This window comes from Cricetulus griseus, chromosome 5 (genome assembly GCF_003668045.3).
Source record: "Cricetulus griseus strain 17A/GY chromosome 5, alternate assembly CriGri-PICRH-1.0, whole genome shotgun sequence".
NCBI lineage: Eukaryota > Metazoa > Chordata > Mammalia > Rodentia > Cricetidae > Cricetulus > Cricetulus griseus.
Genome location: NC_048598.1, coordinates 124,965,173 through 124,987,907, shown reverse-complemented (window position 1 = coordinate 124,987,907; position 22,735 = coordinate 124,965,173). Strand labels below are relative to the sequence as shown.

General features: G+C 38.9%; 1 protein-coding gene across 6 annotated transcripts in view; it reads left to right on the top strand.

The window, feature by feature from the left end:
* The window catches only part of LOC100762786 (gephyrin), a 375,076-nt gene that overhangs the window by 322,356 nt on the left and 29,985 nt on the right, over positions 1-22,735 (top strand). For all 6 annotated transcript variants that reach the window (XM_035444849.1, XM_027418340.2, XM_027418336.2 and 3 more), the window contains one exon: positions 6,246-6,367. In XM_035444849.1, the coding sequence (XP_035300740.1) occupies positions 6,246-6,367 (122 nt within the window). The remainder of the gene's footprint in view (positions 1-6,245; positions 6,368-22,735) is intronic.

Here is a 22,735-nt window from a genome sequence, read left to right as displayed (position 1 = left end):
AAACAGATCTCTGTGAGTTTAAGGCCACCCTGGGCTACACGATATTGAATCTGTCTAAAAGAGAAACAGTGCTCATACAAAGGTGATCACACACCTTTAATCCCAGCACTAGAGAGGAGGAGACAGGGGTGATGTGGCTGGGCAGAGAGAGGACTATAAGGCCGGAGGAGACAAAAGAGAGATGCAGTCTGAGATTCCTAGAGCAGTGCAGTCTGAGGAGATGTCAGTCTGGGACAGGATCGCCCCCATTGGTCTAAGCATTGGTAGAGATAAGAACTCTAGTGGTTGGCTGCTCTGCTTCTCTGATCCTTCAACTTTTACCCCCTGATAGCTGGCTCCGAGTTTTTATTATTAAGACTGAAAAGAACTTGTGCTATACCTCCCTGCCTTCCTACCCACCCAACTCCTTATTCTCTCCCTTTCCCTTTCTCTCTCACTCTCAAAAAAAAAAAAAAAAGTGTTTTAAGTGTATTCTCTTTTTGAAACTAGAGCTCAACCGGCACTGGGATTATAAACTTTGCTGAGGGGACATGTTTGATTGTTTGTTTGTTTGTTTAATGTGGGTGCTAGGGATCCACTCAGGCACTTTACCAAGTCATTATATCAATTTTAAACTCCTTAAATTATGTTTAAAAGCTATAAATGTTTCTCTTTATTGTCTTATCTTACCTTATAACCAAGTAGCCAAGAGAGTTAGCTTAACTTTACATTTTTTCAGAGCAATAAGTAAAAGCTATTTTAATAAAAATATATTCTATTAGAGTTTATAATCTGACTCTGTGTGTGTGTGTGTGTGAGAGAGAGAGAGAGAGAGAGAGAGAGAGAGAGAGAGAGAGAGAGAGAGAGAGAGAGAGAGAAATCTGTTGATCTGGATGATGTGGATAGTCTAGAGTATTCATGTATCATCAAATTAGAGTTTGAGGAACTAATATATTTTCTAGAAAATGGAGAAAGAAAAGTGAAGGTGTATAAAAGAGCTGCTGCTTTCAGGGAAGATGAAAATAGTTACTGACCACTTCAAAAAGTGATAGTCTTCCTCTTACACAGAAGTCTTAGAAGCAGGCAAAATCATTTCAGTGTATGAGAAAGTGACTCTTAGGCGCATGATGAAATCATTAAGGCCATAGTATTAAATCTCTGAAGAACAGAATTTGAGGGAGGTCTCTAATGATAAACTAAGTGGATTTGTCGTTTAGACAAATTAAGACAGATATTCTCTTCATGAGAATTTAACAAAAGAACTTTTCCTTTCTTTCAAGATTTCCTCTTGAAGCTTTGCATAACAATAAAAATGCTAATCATTGAATATCTAAAATTGTTTCCCCCTTTGTTCTTAAAGTATTTTTGTGTGAATATTATAGTCATGTTAAAAGTACTCCAAGTACTGCATTTGTCCTTGATGAAAGAATCCCTTTTATAAAGATAAATACAAGACCAAACAAGGTAGAGTTACATCTAGAGGTAGTTCATTGTTTGATGAATGCATGAATTCATTATATAAACAGACAAATTGAACTTTCAACATTGGACTCTAAAATTTCACAGTCACATGGATAAAGAGGAAATCTCCCTCCAGTCCTGTTCCTCAGATAAAATATATGGTTTATAAACTAATTTTAAAAACCTTAGAGACATGAATGTAGCCATTTTGTAGATAAGATGCTTATTAGTATCAAATAAATACCCTAGCAGCTCTTCACCAAGAGAAAACTTTGGTACATGTTTGATCAAATAACCAAAATGCCCCCAATAACTTTATTTGATGATTAAAAAAAATAACTAACTTTGGGAGCTCAGCCAATAAATATAACTCCAAATAAGTGAACCGATCATCATAGGGAAATCCTCTGTATTAGTTACTTTTCTATTGCTGTCATGAAATATCATGACCAAAGGGAATTTGAGAAAGAAAAGGTTTCTTTTAGCCTACAGTTCTAGAGGGCTAGGGTCTATAATGGCAAGAAAGGCTTACCAGCAATTCCTAGGAACAAGAAGCTGGCTCATCACATTTCCATCCACCCACAGCAAACAGAAAAAAAAATAGGAAGTGGAGCATAGCTATAAAGCCTCAAAGCTGGCCCCCAGTGATTTACTTCCTCCAGCAAGGTTGAGCCTCTGAAAGGGTTCCATGATGCCCCCAAACAGTGCTACCAACTATGAACCAAATGTATATGAGACGATGAGGAGACATTTAGCATTTAAACGATTATATCCCCTGAGCAGTGAGGCTAAGAGAATTGAGTGAAGTGCAGCATAATCGATAAGAGAACCTTAGTGGCAAGACTTCTTACCTAAATCCTTCCTTTTAACGTATCATGTTTGTGTGTGTGTGTTTGGGGTTGGGCATATTAGCTATATTACCAGCTAATGTAGCTATATGACAAGATCTCATGTAGTTAATCTCTATGTGGCTGAGGATAACCTTGAACTCCTAATCATCCTGCCTCCAGCTCTCAAGCACTGCAATGCAGGTATGCACCACCACACCTAGTCTAAAAGAGCTCTTATACTTGGTGCTTCATAGTTGCCTTCAGATCAAAAATCATCTTTATAGCAAAATAGGGAATGTTGAGGTGACATTTCTCTACTTACTACAAAATCTCAGCAGTATCCCTAAGGAAGCAGCTACAACAGTGTACATACATGATTTTGAGAACTGGAATTGGTTGTTGGCTGGTTCTCAAAGAGATGTTAGTAAGAACAGCTCAAGAAGAGACTGGCAAGAATTTGTAAAGCAGGTAACTTGCTGGAACAAACTTTCACCTTTTTAGCCCACTTAGAGCTACAATTAAATCAGTTTGTCCATGATCCTATGTCAGAGTACAGAGATCTAAATGTGTGTTTTACAACCATCACTTTTGGGGCTGGAGAAATGGCTCAGTGGTTTGGAGCACCGGCTCTTCAAGAGGACCTGAGTTCAATTCCCAGCAACCACATGGTGTCTCACAGCCATCTATAGTGAGACCTGATGTCCTGTTCTGGCATGCAGGTGTACATGCAGAGGAGCACTCACATAAAATAAATGAGTAAATCTTCTAAGAAGAAAAAAATTGTCACTTATGATAGTTTGAGTTGCACACCAAGGTTTGGTACAGTTTAACTATTACACACGAAATAGTAGAGTATTACAAGTTCATGTTTCTGCTTCATTTCTCAAAAGCAAAGTTTATTAGCAAGGCTAATTTTTAAACTTATAAAGCTTAAAAATACCTCAGATAGAATATACTGAATGCCTAGAAGTGGACACTTGGGCTGTTGATATGAAATTGTAAAGATGCTAGTCGTAGACTGAATGAAAACGAGATAAAACAGAATGGAGCCATGTGTGGTGGCATACATCCTAGCACTTGAGAGGCAGAGCCAGGTACAGCCTAGTCCACATAGCAAGTTCCCAGCTGGACTACATAGTGAGACTCTGTCTTAAAAAAGAAAGAAAAAGAAAAGAAGAAAAGGAAAAATGAAGGTTTTAATCATTGAGGTCTTTGGGAAGAGAATAGATTAAAGGGAAAAAATCAACATCCAAAAGTTGAGTATTGAAAAGCTAAGGAGTTAGTAGCATCATTGATGAAACCAAAAGCATGAAATGGGAATTTACGTGATAGATGGGATTAAATTGTAAAGAAGAAAATTGTGGGTTTATTCTCATATATTTAGCTTTCCATTTAATTTGGTATGCTTCTTTAAAAATATTTAAAATGAACTGCAAATCTATCCCCCTGCCCCCATTTAACCAGCTATTATTTCATTATGTCAATTTTACAAACTACTGGTTCTCCAGTTATCGCTAACTATTCTCTTATTTCTGGAACTGTTTTCAAAAATACAACAGTCATAAAAAACACCATAATATAATAATAATAATATAAACCTGCAGTTTTCTTTTTAAAGCAACTTGTCTGACTAACAGAGTTAAAGAGTTGCAGTTCTTGGCCTCTATAGAATTACAAATGTAATACTTTTGCTACTTGAGATCAGATAATTCATCTATATCAGCACTGCAATAGCAGTCTCAGTTTCTGCCAGTGACTAAGTGTAGACATGGGTTACAGTGTCCTATAGCATATGATAAAGGTAAATTAGTACACTGTTTAAGGGAAGACTTCCGGGTGACATGGCAGAGAGTTTTTCCAGCCTCTTTGTAATGAGATTGCTTCAAAGCCACTACTTTTTAACATAAAATCAAAACTCTGGGTACATAATATCACTAATGAATCAGAAAGATTAAAGGGGAACTGTGGTTATTGCCCTGGCTGTTCCACATTAACAGACAAAGTATCTGAGATGGTGGTCTTGCTGTCTGCCTCCTTCTTAGTCTACTACCAAGTAGTGCTTTGGGTCTGAGGTTGAAGCTCAGTACTGTAGCACAGGGGACCCTGAGTTTGATCCTCAGTACCTTAAAAATAAAACACTCAGCTGGGCAGTGGTGGAAAAAAGAAGCAAGAGGATGAGAGGAAATTGGAGGAAAGTAGTGGTGAATAAAAAAAATTTAGTTGGGCAGTAGTGGCAAACACCTTTAAACCCAGTGCTTGGGAGGCAGAGGCAGGTGGATCTCTGTGAGTTTGAGGCCAGGCTGGTCTATAGAGCAAGTTTTAACTTTTATAATATTTCTGAAACTGAAGTATCCCTCTCTTTTTTTAACTTTATTTATTATTATTGGGGAGGGTTGAAGCACATACATGCATGCCATGGTGTATTTGTGAAGGTAAAAATCAACTTCATGTAGTTCTATCGCTTCTGTGCCTGTACATGACTTCCAAGGATCAAACTCAGACTGTCAGACTTTGAGCAAGTACCTTTACCCACCGAGAGCCATCTTGCTGGCCCTCAAAATATAACTTACACCTAATCTTCAGTGTGTGTGTATTGGGTTAAGGGCTCCTTTTCATGAGTATTTTGTGGTCCTGAGTCTGTGTTTACACTGTAAGTAGGTTTGGTGTGAATTGCCCCTAAGAGTAATAATCTGAGAACCAAAAGGAAAGTAGATACTCTTATCATGAGGAAAGAAAAATCACATTTATTGAAGCATTAATAACATAATATAGGACTGCTCTTCCAGAGGTCCTGAGTTCAATTCCCAGCAACCACATGGTGGCTCGCAACCATCCATTATGAGATCTGGTGCCCTCTTCTGGTGTGCAGATATCCATGGAAGCAGAATGTTGTATACATAATAAATAAATAAAATCTTTTTTAAAAAACATAATATAAAGAATTAATATTATTAATAAATGTTATATGGTAATGGTATACTATAGTATTGATAATATATTAATATTATTGATATATAACCAATAATATAATAGTTTCATTTATGTGCATATACTGTTACTTGAATTCTGACAAGTACATTATAAGGTGGCTGTAATGAAGTCATTTTACAAATGAGAAAATTTGAGTAATTTGCATTTAATCTGAATCCAAAGGTGTTCCTACTGTTCTAAGCCTTAATGAAACATCCTAACATAAAACAAATTTCCTTCATAGACATCACTGGTAAATATTAACTCAGAGAAATGGAATTGTGGATGGGTATAGCTAAGTATTCCTTGTTTAAGTTTGTGTTTCAAACACAAAATATTTGTTCCTTTAAGAAGTTTTTCTTTAATGTTGTTGATTATACTTCAGAAAACATACCAGGAAGCTTGAAAGAGAAAAGGCAAATGGTTATTCTCTTCAGACTTGGGAATATCAGATGTTCTCATGATCAGATAAATTGGGAGAGGGTTGGAGAAATGACTTGGTGACTAAAGCACTGGCTGCTCTTCCTGAGGACTCAGGTTTGACTCCCAGTACCCACATAGCAGCTCACAAACACCTTAAGTCCAGTTCCAGGGAATCCAGTGCTCTTTTCTGGCCTCAGTGGTCACCAAGGACACGAATGGCATATAGACATACATGCAGTCAAAAACACCCATACACATAAAAAATATTTTAAGATGAATTGTAAAATAAGTATTGCCAGAACATAGATAGTTTTATAATAATCAGTATCTAGGAAAGCCCAGTTCATCCTTGACATTATTGCCAAATTATAGCTAAAGCTAGTATTAAATTTGGCCCACTGTTCAACTACCATTCTCCTTTACTTACAATATTTATTCAAATTTCCTTTGAGCATATAACCTCTACATGCCAGGTGCTGTCATAGATGCCCAAATGCTAAACTTATTCACATCTAGTTTCTTCCATTAGAATAGGCAACATGACCTAAGAAAATAATTAGTGATGGTTTTTTGACTTTGTAGCTGCTAAATCCTGAAGATGACCTCTTACCAGGAAAGATTCGAGACAGCAATCGGTCAACACTTCTAGCAACAATTCAGGAACATGGTTACCCCACAATCAACCTGGGAATTGTAGGAGACAAGTAAGTATAGCAATTTTTTTTGAAAAAAGTTATTTATTCTGAAATAGGAAATTTTAGATTACTGGAGTAGATGGAGTTGATGCTAAAGAGATAGATTGAACAACGTGATTTTCGTCGGTCACATTCTTTAGAAGCCTAAGGATTGTAGAGGTACATATGAACTTCAGGAATAAACATTTTCTTAGAATAGGTATTATAAAAGGAAAATATTTTACCTTGATATGGTGTGTTAAATTGAGATATGTTTTTCATGTAATTGGCTTTATCCAAGTAGAAATAAGGGTGTTGATGTCATTGTTTTTCACACTTTTATTTCAAGACATTGGAAATACAGGTGAGAAGCCTAGGAGAGACTATCAAAACTAGTATTACCTGAGTGTTTGACATTTTTTTTCAGATTTTTTTTATTTTAATTAGAAACAAGATTGTTTTACATGTCATTCCCAGTTCCCTCTCCCTCCCCTCCTCCCTTACCACCCCTCCCCCAACTAGCACTCGACCTATCACATATCCTTTCTGCTTCCCAGGGAGGGTGAGGCCTTCCATAGGGTGTCATCAGAGTCTATCATATCCTTTGGGATAGGGCCTGGGCCCACCCCCATGTGTCTTGGCTCAGGGAATATCCCTCTATGTGGAATGGGCTCCCAAAGTCCACACCTATGCTAGAGATAAGTGCTGAACTTCTACAGGAGGTCCCATAGATTTCCCAGGTCTCCTCACTGAAACCCACGTTCCTGGGGACTGGATCAGTCCCATGCTGGTATCCCAGCTAATTGTTTGACATTTAAGCACAGTTGTTTTCCATGGGTTTGTACATTAATTTTGTATCCTTGTGTAACCCATATTTCTTCCAGCTTCACCTGTTTAATTACAAAGGAGGCACATTAACTATACCTGCCAATCTTTAAAACACATTGCCCATGCCTACCAAGTCAATTGAGATCAGATCTTCAGTAAATGTTTTCTGTTGGTTTCCAGTGATGTGTCTCATTTAAAAAAAAAAGTCTCTTTTCTGAGTATCCCACTACTAAACAACACTACTACTTAGCCCTTTTCACAAGGCACGAATTCCTGTGCTGCAGAACTGTCACTGCTTTAATAATTAAACATTGACCTGGGAAGATAAAACCCACTGGAATGATGGATACCATGGATCTGTCACCAGTATCACTGTCTCCCTTATCACTACCTTGTCATTGAAGAAAGCCCATCATGCATTGATCCTTTCTTTAAGATGTGTGCTTTTGAAGAGGCTCTGCTCTATCATTTTACAAGGTGTGTTCTAGCAGGTATACTATCAACCCACCCCAGATGGAAGGTGGGCACAGTCCAAACCTTAGACATCAACATTGTATGGGGAACTTTTTAAAGTTCTTTCCTGAAATCGAGCGTGCACGTGCATGTGTGCGTGCGTGTGTGTGCCCCACACACTATGTAGCACAAACTTCCCATTCCCAATCCTACCTCAACATCCCAAGTGTCTGGCCCACAGCAGCCAGCTTTGGGTCTTTTGGCTTTCGTTTTGGTTTTATTTTTTATTTTTTAAGGTACTTAGGTACTTGGTATACTATATTTCTGGCATTATCTTACTTTAAAAGCTAAAACACCTTTAAAAGGCTCTTATGTTGGTGTGCTAATAGATAATAACTTTTTAAAAAGCATGTTTGTGGGAAATGAATGAATTATCCCTTGTTAGGAGACTTACAGGCTCCTGGCTGATGAGATCCTGAAGGGGGAGAGCAATTAGGAAAGATAACATCAAAGCCATGATAGGGCCCTCAAGGGACACGACTTTTCCTTCAGATCCCAAGAACAAAGAGAATTTTCTGAGTGGGAGGATAAAGTTCCATATCATGGTAACCTAGTCTACGTGCCAGAAGTTACAAGGCACTGAAAGTAAAGTTATAATTTGAGTTTGCTTCCTGTTGCAAGGAGGGAGACTACAAAAACATTACAGAACACCTTGGGCTTTATCAACTCTGCCTCAGAGAAAGTTGTAGGAGCAGGAGAGACTGAGATGGGAGAGGGGAGACGGAGAGGGTCCACAACCTAACGCTGATATTTAATTGTGCAGAGTCATTACTAAATTTGTGATAGATATTTCCTGGTAATGTAATGTTGATTTTAAATTTAACCTCAAAGCATACATTGAAAACAACAAACTATAAAACCAGTATTGGCAATTCAGAGAAATGTGCCACTTCCTAGTGTATATCCTTCTATTTGGTAGCAATACCTTATATAAAACTGAGAACAGGGTTGCTGTTTGAGTTTTGCTAATACAGACTTTTTCAGTCTTAGAGTGCTGTATTAAAAAAGCCCAGAATGAATGGTTTAGAACTCAGAGGTGGAATGTGGGAGGAAAGAATTCACAGCTATTCTAATGGAAATCTGCCCCAGGAATTTAGCACGGGAAACAAGGTACATTACTGTACAGCTATTGATATTCTGTGTAGGTTGCCTCTTCATTCTTTTTGCTATGTATTCCCTTTTCTAATGAAAGCAAATATTGTTATATAGAAGCCTCTGAGAGAATCTCAGCAAGGAAACAAGTGGGCATGGGAGGAACCCTGGGTGAGAAACAGCTCAGGGATGCTTTCAAGCACAAAACCATGCTAAGCTATATAGATAAGGGTAGAAAGTAATCTTTATATTCTTGTCATTAAAAAAGGCTTGAGTGTGATTTTTACCTTCTGTATTATTATACTTTTCAGCTCTTGTTATTTACCTTGATTTTTACAATCAATATAATCTAGAAGAGTAAGTTGTAATAACTGTTCAAATTGAATTGAGCTAAAGTTTGCCATTTATTTATTTAGTTTATATCTGCATGGGTGTTTAGCCTACACGTATGTTTGTACAGCATGTGTGCCTAGTGCTGTGGAAGCTAAAGAGAGCATCAGACCCGAGGACTGGAATTACAGACAGTTGTGAGCTGAAGTGTGGGTGCTGGGAACAAAACTGGGATCCTCTGGAAGAGCAGCCAGTGCTCTTAACTGTGGAGCCATTTTTTTCAGCCTATAAAGTTTGCCTTCGTTTTGTGTACCTTTTATTTTATATATATATATATATATATATATATATATATATATAGTGAGTTAATAAGTGAGAATTAAAAAAGACTTCAAATACCTGAGAGGTAACTTTATTTCTGAATGTTCATTTAGAAATAATAAGTTTATATTAAAATATATTTCCTATTTTTCTCACATAGTATAGAACCCAATACATTGGAGTTTCTAGAGTTTTTGTTTTGTTCTTTAAAAAGTCTAATATTGAAACCCAGAGATATTAAAAAATTTACCTGACATTATAAAGCTAGTTAGTGCAGAGGCAGAAATGAAATCTAAATTTCTTGAGATTTATAATGCACAACTCTTTGCTATAATTTTGAAGATGTGATAAAAATATATCAGAAGAGCTGTAGCAACTCTAAGCTTAGGTAGTCAGAGCAAGTTTTATAAAGAATTTTTAGGGTGAGTAGGATCTGGATAGGAAAAGATGATATGTTAATCCAAATAAGAAGCATAAAATTTGCAATAACTGGCCAGACTGATTAGAACCAAAGGCTGGGGTAGAAAGAATACACATAAATTTGGTAAATATTTGAGATTTGGTTTTAAAAGGCTTTTCTATCAAGGTAGAGTTGCCCAAATCAGTTGAAGTTGAAGCTTGCGCTTTTTTTTTTCAGCAGAAGTTATATAGTAAGTTATTATTTTAGAAAAAAAAATGACTTCGGTATATCAGATAGCTAATGACTGAGGGAGACTGTTCAGTCACCAGGAAATATGCATTGTATATGGATATAAGCTACCTGATCTTAATGAATCACCTTTCTAAAGTGAGGACGTGACTGCCCCAAGGTATGATGGGAAGAAAGGTTTTTTTTTCTTTTTTTTTTTTTATTAGTTCAAATTAGGAACAAGCTTGTTTCACATGTCAATCCCTTCTCCCTCTCCCTCCCCTCCCCCCACCCTCAATCTACCCCCCACCCAGTCCACCCTCCACTCCCCAGGCAGGGGAGGGCCCTCCACAGGGGCTCCTCAAAGTCCACCACATCATTCTGGACTGGGCCTAGGCCCTTCCCCATGTGTCCAGGGCAAGAGTGCATCCCTTCACGTGGGATGGGCTCTCAAAGTCCCTTCTTACACCAGGGAAAAATACTAATCCACCACCAGGGGCCCCCTAGAGTGCAGAGGCCTCCTTATTGACATCCATGTTCAGGGGTCTGGATCAGTCCTGTACTGGCCTCCCAGACAGCATCTGGGGTTGATGTGTTCCCCCTCGTTCAGGCCAGCTGTTTCTGTGGGTTTCACCAGCCTTTGCTCTTCATTAGTCCCTCTCTGCAACTAAGTTCCAGAGTTCAGTTCTGTGTATATCTGTGGATGTCTGCCTCTGGGGAAGAAAGGTTTTTATTGAAGATACGAATGTAAGTATAACCATTCATACATATAAACAAATCACTTTAAATTTAAAGAATAAAGTTCAGTATTAATCGAGTTCATATCATTCTTAAAACTGATTTTAACTATTCTACTGTGTGTACCTCAGTTTAAGACACAACCCAGTTACACAGCTTCTTGAAATTCATCCCTGTAATTAAGTAGAATGCCCCCCATTATGGAAAAGAAGGCTTCATAGAAGCCTGCCCCACTCAAATCCTGCTGGCTTGCTTGGCTCTGTTGTAGACTGCTGTTTGGATTTCAACCTTGCAGCCACCAATTTATAAAGCTGTGTCTTCACATCAAAGCACAAAGTGGAAGATTAACAAGTACTGAGATAGCAAATTGGGTTCTTGTAAAACTGGCACATTCCACAGAAACTATCAAGACAGACTTAATAGTGCTGGGATTAGTTGGGCAAAGCCCAGTGTCTTACAGCTTCCAATTTGTGAACCAAACACTTGTAACTTCTTAATGCTTCCCTAATGTCCTTAAAGTGGGACTTTTCTAATCAACGAGGAGAGTTTGGATTTCAGTTTAATTGGTTCTTCTTATTAACTGCCTACTTCTTATGAAATGAACTCTTTTCTGCTCAAAATATGGTTTTAAATTTTGAATCACATTTTTATCATTATTGAAAAACTTCATTTTTCTCTTCACTAACAAAGATTATTCTTCACATTTTAAGGAACATACTTTTAATTAAAAGATAGTCCTCTCACTCTCGATGGGAGACTTCTTTAGTGGCCATTGCCTCTCCCTTTCTGAGTCCTTAAGCCTTGTTGTAGTTGCTGTTTTGTTTCAAGGATGGATACCTGTAGAAATTTCCTACCTACATAGAGTGAGAACATGACCATTTCAAGGTATAGTTGATGAGATGGCTTTTATTGTAGATATGAGGGAGAGTACAGCCAGAGGCACCTGGAAGAGGCTGGATCAGAAAGAGAAAGTAATAGACTAAACATGGCTAGATATAGGATCCTGCCATGAGAGGAGAGGGAGACAGAGTGAGTGCAAATAGCACATTGCCAAAATGGCAGGGTTATATGGGAATGAGAAGCTGGGGGAAGGGAAGCCCATGAGCTGGAGATGTTTAGGGGTGGGGTGGAGTGGAAAGAGACAGAATGCCAGCATGGACTCTGTAATAGGTATTTGAGAAGCTGAGGGAGCCTGGAGGCCAGCATGCACTTTAGTATGCTAATAGGCACCACAGTTAGCCATTTGCTCTGGTTCTTCTGGACCTGATACTACCCTAACTTTCCGAATGACCCTCGACCCAGTTCTGATTATGTCTCACTCATATATTTCATTTCTTATATATATTTTCATTTTAATCAATATATATGGATTCATTCAGTAATATTATCACTACTTATTTCACTTATTTTCTTAATTTTTTGATGGAATCTTACTGTGTATACACTGGACTATTGGGTTATTAGTAGATTGATTTCTTATAAAACTGACACCATTTTGCAGAAGTTATCAAGATAAACTAGGTTGTGTCTATAGACTAGGCTAGCCTAAAACTCACAAAGATCTATCTACATATCCCCAAAGTGCTGAGACTAAAGGCCTGCACCTCAACACCTAGTGTTTTCTTAATTTTTAAGATGCTGTTTGCAGTAGCTGGTTAACTTAAAAGTTGGGCCATGTTTTCTTTTCTCTTTATAACACCATAGTGCCAAAATACCTAGTGGAACTAAATAAAGTGGAAATAACAGCTATGCATAGTACATGTGTTATGCCATATATGAACTAATGCCCAGAAAATGCTTGTAGTTATCCTTGCTCTTGGAAGAAATTAGTAATGCCCCAAACTGTTTTTGTTGTTCAGGTATTTATTAACTATGTTTATTCTTTATCCACAAAACCTAGAACTTCCTACATCTGCCATCTTCATTCATCTTAAAATGATAAAACTTGCTATTGATTTAACAAACAAAAATAACTAATTAGATGTTCTTCTATTTTTATAGTAAATGTTTTTAAATATTAACTAATTTGCTTACTGATCCCTTTTAAGTTGGGGGAGGATTGATATTATGATTACAGCATCTCTGTTCCTTTTCATTCCTCCAGACCCTCCAATCTACTTCCTCTCTGCTCTCCTTCAAATTCATGGTCCCTTTTTTCATTAGAGGTTATTGCATGCATATATGTATACATGCATATATTCCTAAATATAATCTGCTTGGCCTGTACAAGGTTCCTTGTATGTGTGTTTTCAGGGCTGACTGGCACTGAACAACCAATTGTACCATTTCCTGGGGAAGACCATCTCTTCTACTCTCAGCTTTGTGCAGTTGCCTGTAGTTCCTTAAGGTTGAACCCTTGTGAACTTTTCTCCATTCACTTTTTTTATGATATAAGGTTTATTGGGCACCTTGGAAGGGTTCTGTGGAAGGCGAGGAACAAATACACAATGTCATCAGGCAGGACTTATGTAGAAAGTTTATTGGGGGAAGGGATAGGGAGTAAGAGAAAGGAAGGGAGAAAGGGGAGAGAGAAGAGAGAAAAAGACAGAGGGAGAGACTGAGACCTGCCTCCTCAGAAAAACAAAGAGAAGGTGGGAGTAGGCAGAGCTTGTCTCTTAAAGGGACCTTTGCACCTTTGTAGAGAGACAGGGTACTGCCTACATTGAGTGCAGGGGTGACCCCTCTGCCAGGTCCCCAAGGGGCAGGGCCAGGTTTGCATTTGTCTGGATGATAATAATTTTGGCATGTTCCTTGGTGTCATCCTTGTTCAGCTCACATTTGGGCAATCACTTTGGTGAGACTTGATGGGTGTAGCTTCTGATATTGCTAGGAGATACAATGTCACAGCAAAATCCCTGGTTTTCTGGTTCTTACAATCTTTCTGCCCCCTCTTCCACAATGTTCCATGAACCATAGGTGTGGGGGTGTTGTATAGATATATCTTATAGGACTGGGCTTCACAACTCTTTTTTTTTATTTAAATTAGAACACTTTTATTTTACATGTCAATCCCACTTCTCTCCTCCTTTCCTCCTCCTCTGCCCCCCAAACCCCCTATCCCATTCCCTTTCTGCTCCTCAGGGAGGGTGAGGCCTTCCATGGGGGATCTTCAAAGTCTGTCATATCATTTGGAGCAGGCCCTAGGCCCTCCCCATGTGTCTAGGCTGAGAGTATCCTTCTATGTGGAATGGACTCCTAAAGTCCATTTGTACACTAGAGATAAATACTGATATACTATCAGAGGCCCCATAGACTGCCCAGGCCTCCTAATTGACACCCACATTCAGGGGGTCTAAGTTGATCCAATGCTGGTTTCCCAGCTATCAGTCTGGGGTCCATGAGCTCCCCTTTGTTCAAGTTAGCTGTTTCTGTGGGTTTCTCCAGCCTTGTCTTGACCCCTTTGCTCATCACTCCTCCCTCTCTACTACTGGATTCCAGGAGTTCAGCTCAGTGTTTAGCTATGGGTGTCTGCTTCTATTTCCATCAGCCACTGGATGAAGGCCCTAGGATGGCATTTAAGGTGGTCATCATTCTCATTATAGGGGAAGGGCATTTAAGGTAGCCTCTCCACTATTGGTTAGATTCTTATTTGGGGCCATCTTTGTAGATCTCTAGACTAGAGAGTGCCAGATTTCTCTTTAAAACTATAATGGCTCCCCCTATTATGGTATCTCTTTTTTTCTATTTTTTAATTTAAATTAGAAATAAGCTTGTTTTACATGTCAGTCCCAGTTCCCTCTCCCTCCCCTCCTCCCCTGCCCCCCAGTAACTCCCTATCCCATCCCCTTTCTGCGCCTCAGGGTGGGTAAGGCCTTCCATGGGGATCTTCAAAGTCTGTCATATCATTTGGAGCAGGCCCTAGGCCCTCCCAGTATGTCTAGGCTGAGAGAGTATCCCTCTATGTGGAATGGGCTCCCAAAGTCCATTTTTATTCTAGGTATAAGGACTGATCCACTGCCAGAGGCCCCATAGATTTCCAAGGCCTCCTAAATGACACCCACATTCAGGTGGTGGGTGTCAGGTAGTAGGTCTAAGTCAGTCCTATGCTGGTTTCCCAGTTATCAGTCTGGGGTCCATGAGCTCCCCCTTGTTCAGGTCAGCTGTTTCTGTGGGTTTCATCAGCCTGGTCTTGACCCCTTTGCACATCACTCCTCCCTCTGTGCAACTGGATTCCAGGAGTTCAGCTCAGTGTTTAGCTGTGGGTGTCTGCTTCTGCTTCCATCAGCTACTGCATGAAGGCTCTAGGATGGCATTTAAGTCAGTCATCAATCACATTATAGGGGAAGTTCACTTAAGGTAGCCTCTCTACTATTGCTTAGATTGTTAGTTGGTGTCATCCTTGTAGATCTCTGGACATTTCCCTAGTGCCAGATTTCTCTTTAAACCTATAATGGCTCCCTCTATTTTGATATCTCTTATCTTGCTCTCCTCTATTCTTCCCCCTATACAACCTTCCTGCTCCCTCATGGCATCCTTTCCCCTCTTCTTCTCTCCTCTCTTTCTCCTAGCTCCCTTTCCCATCCCCCATGCTCCCAATTTGCTCAGGAGTTCTTGTTCCTTTTCCCTTCTCCGGGGGATCATGTATGTCTCTCTTAGGGTCCTCCTTGCTTCCTAGCTTCTCTGGCAGTGTAGATTGTAAGCTGGTCAATTCTTTGCTCTATGTCCAAAATCCATATATAAGAGAGTACACACAATGTTTGTCTTTTTGTGACTGGGTTACCTCACTCAGGATGGTTTCTTCCAGTTCCATCCATTTGCCTGTGAATTTCAATATTAAATTGTTTTTTTTTCCACTGAGTAGTACTCCATTGTGTAAATGTTCCACATTTTCTTTATCCATTCTTCAATTGAGGGGCATCTAGGTTGCTTCCAGGTTCTGGCTATTACAAATAATGCTGCTATGAATGTTGTTGGACAGATGTCCTTGTTGTATGAATGTGCAACCTTTGGGTATATGCCTAAGAGTGGAATTGCTGGATCTTGAGGTAGACTGATTCCCATTTTCCTGACGAACGACCATACTGAAATAGACAGGTAGACCGATGGAATCTAACTGAAAACCCTGATATGAACCCACACATCTATGGGCACCTGATTGTTGACAAAGAAGGTAAAATTATACATTGGAAAAAAAGAAAGCATCTTCAACAAATGGTGCTGGCAAAACTGGATGCTGATTACCGATAGATCCATATCTATTGCCATGCAAAAAACTTAAGTTCAAATGGATCAAAGACCTCAATATAAACCTAGTCACACTGAACCTCTTAGAAGAAAAAATGTGAGGTACCCTTGAACAAATTGGTACAGGAGACCGCTTCCTGAACATAACAGCAGTAGAACAGACACTAAGATCAACAATTAATAAATAGGACCTCCTAAACCTGAGAAGCTTTGTAAGGCAAAGGACACAGTCAACAAGACAAAACAGCAGCTCACAGAATGGGAAAAGATACTCACAAACCCCACATCTGACAGAGGGCTGATTCCCAAAATATACAAAGAACTCAAGAAGCTAGTCACCAAAACACCAAATAATCCAATTAAAAAGTGGGGTACAGAACTAAATAGAGGATTCTCAATAAAGAAATCTAAAATGGCTGGTAGACACTCAAGAAAGTGCTCAATGCCCTTAGCCATCAGGGAAATGCAAATCAAAACAACTCTGAGATACCATCTTGCTCCTGTCGGAATGGCTAAAATCAAAATCACCAATGACAGTTTATGCTGGAGAGGACATGGAGAAAGGGGAACACTCCTCTACTGCTGGTGGGAGTGCAAACTCATACAGCCACTTTGAAAATTAGCACAACTCTGTATTTTGATTAGTTTTGGTTCTCAGTAATGGTCTCCATCAGCTGCAAAGAGAAGTTTCCTTAATGAGGGGTAAAGACTACACTTATCTGTGGGTATAAGGACAAGTGTTTATGAATTGTTAGGGATTTTAATGGTTTAGTAAATTAGTCATTGTAGATTCTCCTCCAATAAAAATGCATTCAGTAGCACTGAGTATTTTAGCTAGTTTTCTAATACCAGGCATGGTTTTCCTCTTATTGAATGGGTCTTAAGTCCAATTAGAGAGCTGTTGGTTACAGTCAAGGTATGTGTCATTCTTGCCTTCATAGGGTTATCAAGCCATGCTGGTCATTGATGTGTTTCATAGATGTCATAAGTAGACAGGTCTGTTGGTTACCCCCTTCCTTTGGAACATTGCTTGATGCATTAGTAATTTTGATTGGTTTTGGTTTTCTGTAATGTTCTGCCATGAAAGCTAGTCCTCAGGAAGGAGGCATTCAGCTCAGTTCCCAAACAGGGGTCTCTGGATCCTAGTTATGGAGTGCATGGTATCTTAAACAATAGGGACTATATGTTCCACCTCTGGGGCCACAGGCAGCATCAATAGCCTGTACATTTTGGGAGTCTCTCAGACAGTCCTGATCAACAACTCAAAAGAGGGCTTCTCGTGCCTGGTATTAGGGTTTCATTGGGTAGTCTTTGGATCTTGGAGGAATCACCCTCAGCCCCGATGAAGAAAGCTCGTTAAAGCTGTATATGCATATTTATATACAGAATTATGTATATTACAGTGAGGTTTTTTGTTGCTGTTTGGGTTTTTCATTTGTATTTGGCTTTTCAAGACAGGGTTTCTCTGTGTAACAGCCCTGGCTATCCTGGAACTCACTCTACAGACCAGGCTGGCCCTCGAACTCACAGAGATCACCCTCCTCTATCTCCCACATACTGGGATTAAAAGCATGCCCCACACTGCCTGGCATGGCTTTTTGTTGTTTTTGTTTTGTTTTGTTTTTTAAGGTAGTTAATAGTATGATTCCTTGTGACTTTTCCAGACCTCCTTGTTATTATTTTACTCTTTTCTCCCCTTCTTTCCATTTCCCCTACCAGATCTCTTGGATACTGTTAGCCACATTTACCCACCTCCCACCTTCTTCTGTATTTACCTCTCTTCCTGTCCCTCTGGGTACCCCCTTTCCCATTCTGAGCTCTTGAAAATTATAAACCCTAAACTTGGGTAATGGCTCTGTCTTGGTCTTGAATTTTACAACAGACTACATAGAAAATCAAAAATAATTTTCTGCTACTCAAGACTATAATCACTTGTAGTAAAGACAACCTTTCAGAAGCAAAGGCATTTTAATGAAACAGGCACCCACTGAGATCATATTTGTTGGTTAGCAGAACAAAACCTTGGCATATTCTCTAGACAGCATATTCTTCCTTCACAAAAACTGACAGTTAATCTTTTGCTTAAATTAGAAATGACTGAAAAGGCGCAAGATGAGACTAAGAGACATATTAACCAGTTTATTATAGGCCCGGCCGAGTAGAGAGACTAAGAGAGAAGAGGAACAGAGTTAATGGCTGACCGCCATGGCCGGTCACCATAGAGAGAAAGGGAGAGAGAAGAGACTGAGGGGCAGAGAGAGGAGAAGAGAAGAGGGGAAGAACAGAGAGGAGCGTAAGTGGGCAGGGATCTGTCTTTTAAAGGGGTCCTCTACACCTTTATGTAGACTTAGTTGCCATGGAACCCTGGGCTGACCAGGGTACTGCCTGAGTGGATTCCGCCAGGTAACAGAGGCAGGCCAGCATAATGCCTGAACCTTTCACTGACTAGTACATAATCTTTAGAAAGTCAAATTAATTCACTGATAGGTTTATTTTGAGATATAGTTCTCTTGTACCTTTTTTCCACCTATGCTTTTAAATCAGTGTCTCCATAGTAGCTTTAGAATTAAACAATTATACTGATATTATAGCAATTACTGTAGTCTGAGAAAATACCACATGATATTTTATGACTATAAATAGCACATTTTTAAAGATGGAACTAAGTAAAGGAAAGCCTGATTTTTATGCTTCTTTAAGAAGAGATTTAGAACTGAAAGAGTGGTATTGATATTGCTTGCCATCTCCAAGGTTGAAGATGAATGTCATGGCTGTAGGTAAAAGGTTAAAATCCTCCCCCTCCATTTAGGTCAAATATGTGAATGATTCTGATGTTCACCAAGTGAGAGGAGGCTGGGGACATGGCTCAAGGGTGAAGTGCTTGCCACACAAGCATGAATACTGGAAGTCATAGCTAAAGAAACCGATAAAACCTGGTGACCACTTGTAATCCCAGCATGCTATCTTCAAGAGAAGATATAGACTAGGCATTCAGTGAGCTCTGGTTTTAATTGAGAGAACCTTCCTCCATATAAAAAATGAGAGTGATAGAGGGAGAACCCTACATCAACTTAAGGTCTCCACACTCAACATGCACTCGTGTGCACATGCATACTCCCACACACTTGAAAACAGGAACATCTACACAAGCATCCTGGTAAATATTATATGAGAAAATAGTCATTGTTTATGCAATTTTCAGTGATCTCATGGACTCAAAATCTCTCTCTCTCTCTCTCTCTCTCTTTCTCTCTCTCTCTCTCTGTGTGGGTGTGGGTGTGGGTGTGTGTGTGTGTGTGTGGTGTGTGGTTTGTTTTAGGAGGTGGTTTTTGTTTGCTTGTTTGTGGGTTTTTTTGGTTTTTTGTTGTTCTTGTTCTTGTTGTTGTTGTTTGAGACAGGCTTTCTTTATGTAGCCCTGGCTGTCCTGGAACTCACTCTGTAGACCAAGCCAACCTCAAACTCAGAGATTCACCTGCCTCTGCCTCCTAAGTGGTAGGATTAAAGGCATGTGCCACCACACTAGGCTGACTCAGAATATCTTAGATCTAAAAGAAACCCCTAATGTTATCCAGTCCTGTCACTCAATGGAGAATCAAGGAAAACCTCTTCCAGTTAGTCATATGTTTTTGTTTTGATTATTTTAGTAAGAAAAATCTTATGAGGCAGCACATTTTCTTTTTAGATGCTATTATTATTGCAGTGTGGATGAATTTCCATGACACTGAGCCAAATCTCACTTTCTTCTAAAATAAGCTGCTTCCATCTTTTATATAATGGCCTTCCAGATATTCTATTGTACAATCCTATTTCACATTACTTATTTCCCTCTCAAAGTGTCATTTATCATCATAAAAATATTAACTGGTATGTTCTCTTTCATTCTTGGATCCTATTATTTGCTATAATATCATTATAATTGTTTATTCCCAAAGCTATTGTAGCAAGATTGATTTAAAAACCGAGATTAATCTGGCACATTTACTGAGGGCCTACCATGTGCACAGATTTGACTAGGTAGTCGCTCAGCCTGGATAAAACAAGAACTTGTGATCGGGCAGTGAGTTATATACACTGACAGCTTTCTCCATCCATCTCTTACTGTAACTTGTGGCCTCTCCTGTTCTTTTCTTGTTTTAACTTTGATGTTAGCATTTCTCTGCCTGCAATTTTGCTTATTTACTGAAGTATTGTCTGCCAGTTATTTTCAGTCTTTGATCTCTTGAAGTATTTTCCTTATAATTAACAATAAAATAGAATTTGAGGTTCAAACTTAAAGTTCTATCTTGCATATGCTTGGATTATTGTTTGCTTTGTATAAAGTTTACATAAATGATTACCAGGATTTTTTTTTTGCTTCCATCTCAACTTTGTTACTATTTATACAACTTTATTGTCTTTTCCTGGCTCTGTTATTGCTTGGCTCCAGATACCATTTGCTGGTTTTTTTAATCCTTTACTATTTTGGAAGCCAAGCCATTTAGTGCCCTTTGCTGTTTCCCTTCCAGATAGTGATCCTCATAGTCAATATATTTTTACTCACTATTATATAAAAGGAAACACTGAATTCCTCCTACAAACATTCTCATTTCCTCCATGCATACCTACACCAATCAGATGGGAGCTTTAGAATACTTTTACTTCTCCCATTCTCCTGACTCCTCAGTCTTTAGGTAATGCTGGCATGTTTTATTAAATGCTGTAAATTTTCTAGATTTACTAAATTTTCTTTACAGTAAATTTCTATAATTTAAGTTCATATTTAACAAAACTTAACTTGCAAGTTTATTCGGCCATTATCCATTTCAGTTTAGCTATGTATTTTCAGAATATGTATGAATAGATAGATATGCATTCACTACTCAATTCTATTCTAGCTTCTTCTCCCCGAAGCCTCTCTTCTACTTCACTCTTGCATTTACTGTCACACTTTTCGAGAATATTACTAATGGTTTGTTATCTGAGTATATGTGTTTTCACCTTTTTTTTTTTTTTTTGCATCCCAACCAGTCAATGACATCAGACTTGATGTAGGCTCCAGCATTGCATACCTTTTTCTCAGAGATATTGTAATGGTTATTTAATGTTTTCTATTTTAGAGTATTATAGAAAATAAGTCTAAACCTAAAGTATTTTTCCTTTGTTAGTAATTAATTCTTTCTGTGTGAATACTTGTTAGATTTTAAAATTGTCCTTGAAATTACCAAATTTTCAATAGAACTTGCTTAGGTGTATGTTTTTTCATCAATTCTAAATGGATTTTGAAAGCCTTTTAAATTTATGTCCATCATTTTCAAATAAATTAAGTCTTCCTCCTCTGTGTCTGTTCCTTCCTCAATAAGATTCCTTTTGTCTTTGTGTCAGCATCTTGTTCTGTTCTCTTCCTTGTTATTTCTTCCATGACTTCTTTCTTCATATACATTTATACAATGCCTTTAACTATTTCTACCGCTTAATCTTCTAGACCACAAACTGAGTCTTTAAACAAAAGTATTCTCATGTTCATCTCTATATTTTACATTTTAAAAACCATAGGATTTGTATGTTTGGTTGTAAAATTGTTCTTATGGGAAGATCTCAGTGTGTTACCAATACTGGCTTGAAATTCATTATGTAGCTCAAAGTAGCCTAGATCTCTCAATGGTCCTATCTTAGCCTCCCTAGTAGTGAGATTATAGGCATATACCACCAATCCTGGTTATTTCATTGGCTTTACTCAGTTTGGTTTGGGAGTTTTGTTTGCTTTCTTGCAGTGCTAGGCCTTACATAATAGGCAAGTGCTCTACTACTGAACTACACTTCCCAGCCATGTTTATTGTTTTAGAACACCTTTTCATTGTTGTAATTAAATACCAATTTGTATATTTTGTATAATGTCACCACTGTTGCTGTTACTATTAACTCTTTCTAGTCTCATGGCATTTTTATTTCCCTGGGAACTGTTTTCAATGTTGCACTTATCTGCCACCTATTTTGTGACTTTATTACATTTGGTATTTCTATTCTTGGTATTTGCCTTTGCCCTTCTTAGGGTCCTCTTCACAATCAGGACACAAGAAATTTCTAGAGCAATTTGGAACTGATAGACATGGAATGATAGTAGAAAAGAGGATCACAAGTGACACAGACAAAGAAACCTGAAAACTTGAATTAGCAGAGCACCAGTAGCAAGCTGTACCAGTCTTCTATATTGAAAGACTGTGTTTCCTGGACTATGAGCTATGAAGGGTGGTTGTCCCCAGCCTTTTGAGTTAGGGAAGTCTTAATATTTTAAGTAGATACCTGTATAAATTTAAGAGTGGTACATTTTGCATTCCGCCACCAACCGACCCAGGAACTAGGTGAGTGAGTCTCTGCCCGCTCCCGACTCCAGGCCAAAACAGCATACACCCCGACCACCCCCACCCGCCACCCCCGCCTAAGCCTGTGGGCTTGGGCCAGACTCGCCCAGGCAGGGAGGAGCTTCCTGCACCCCGAATCTGCTAGCACCCCACTCTTCCATTCCGCCGACCGACCTAGGAACTAGGAACTAGTGAGGAGACTACCAGGAGCGTCAAGACCATGCAGAGTTGTGGACATTGAATTCCTGGCCCCCACACACCACTGGGTCACAAGAGGGTTGGAGTTTTCCCTCCAGAGCCTTCTGTAGTGCTGGATTTGTGGATATGTATTGTTTAAATCTGTTTTTGTCATGGAATATCTTGTTTTCTCCATCTATAGTGATTGAAAGTTTTGCTGGGTACAGTAGTCTGGGTTGACATCCCAGA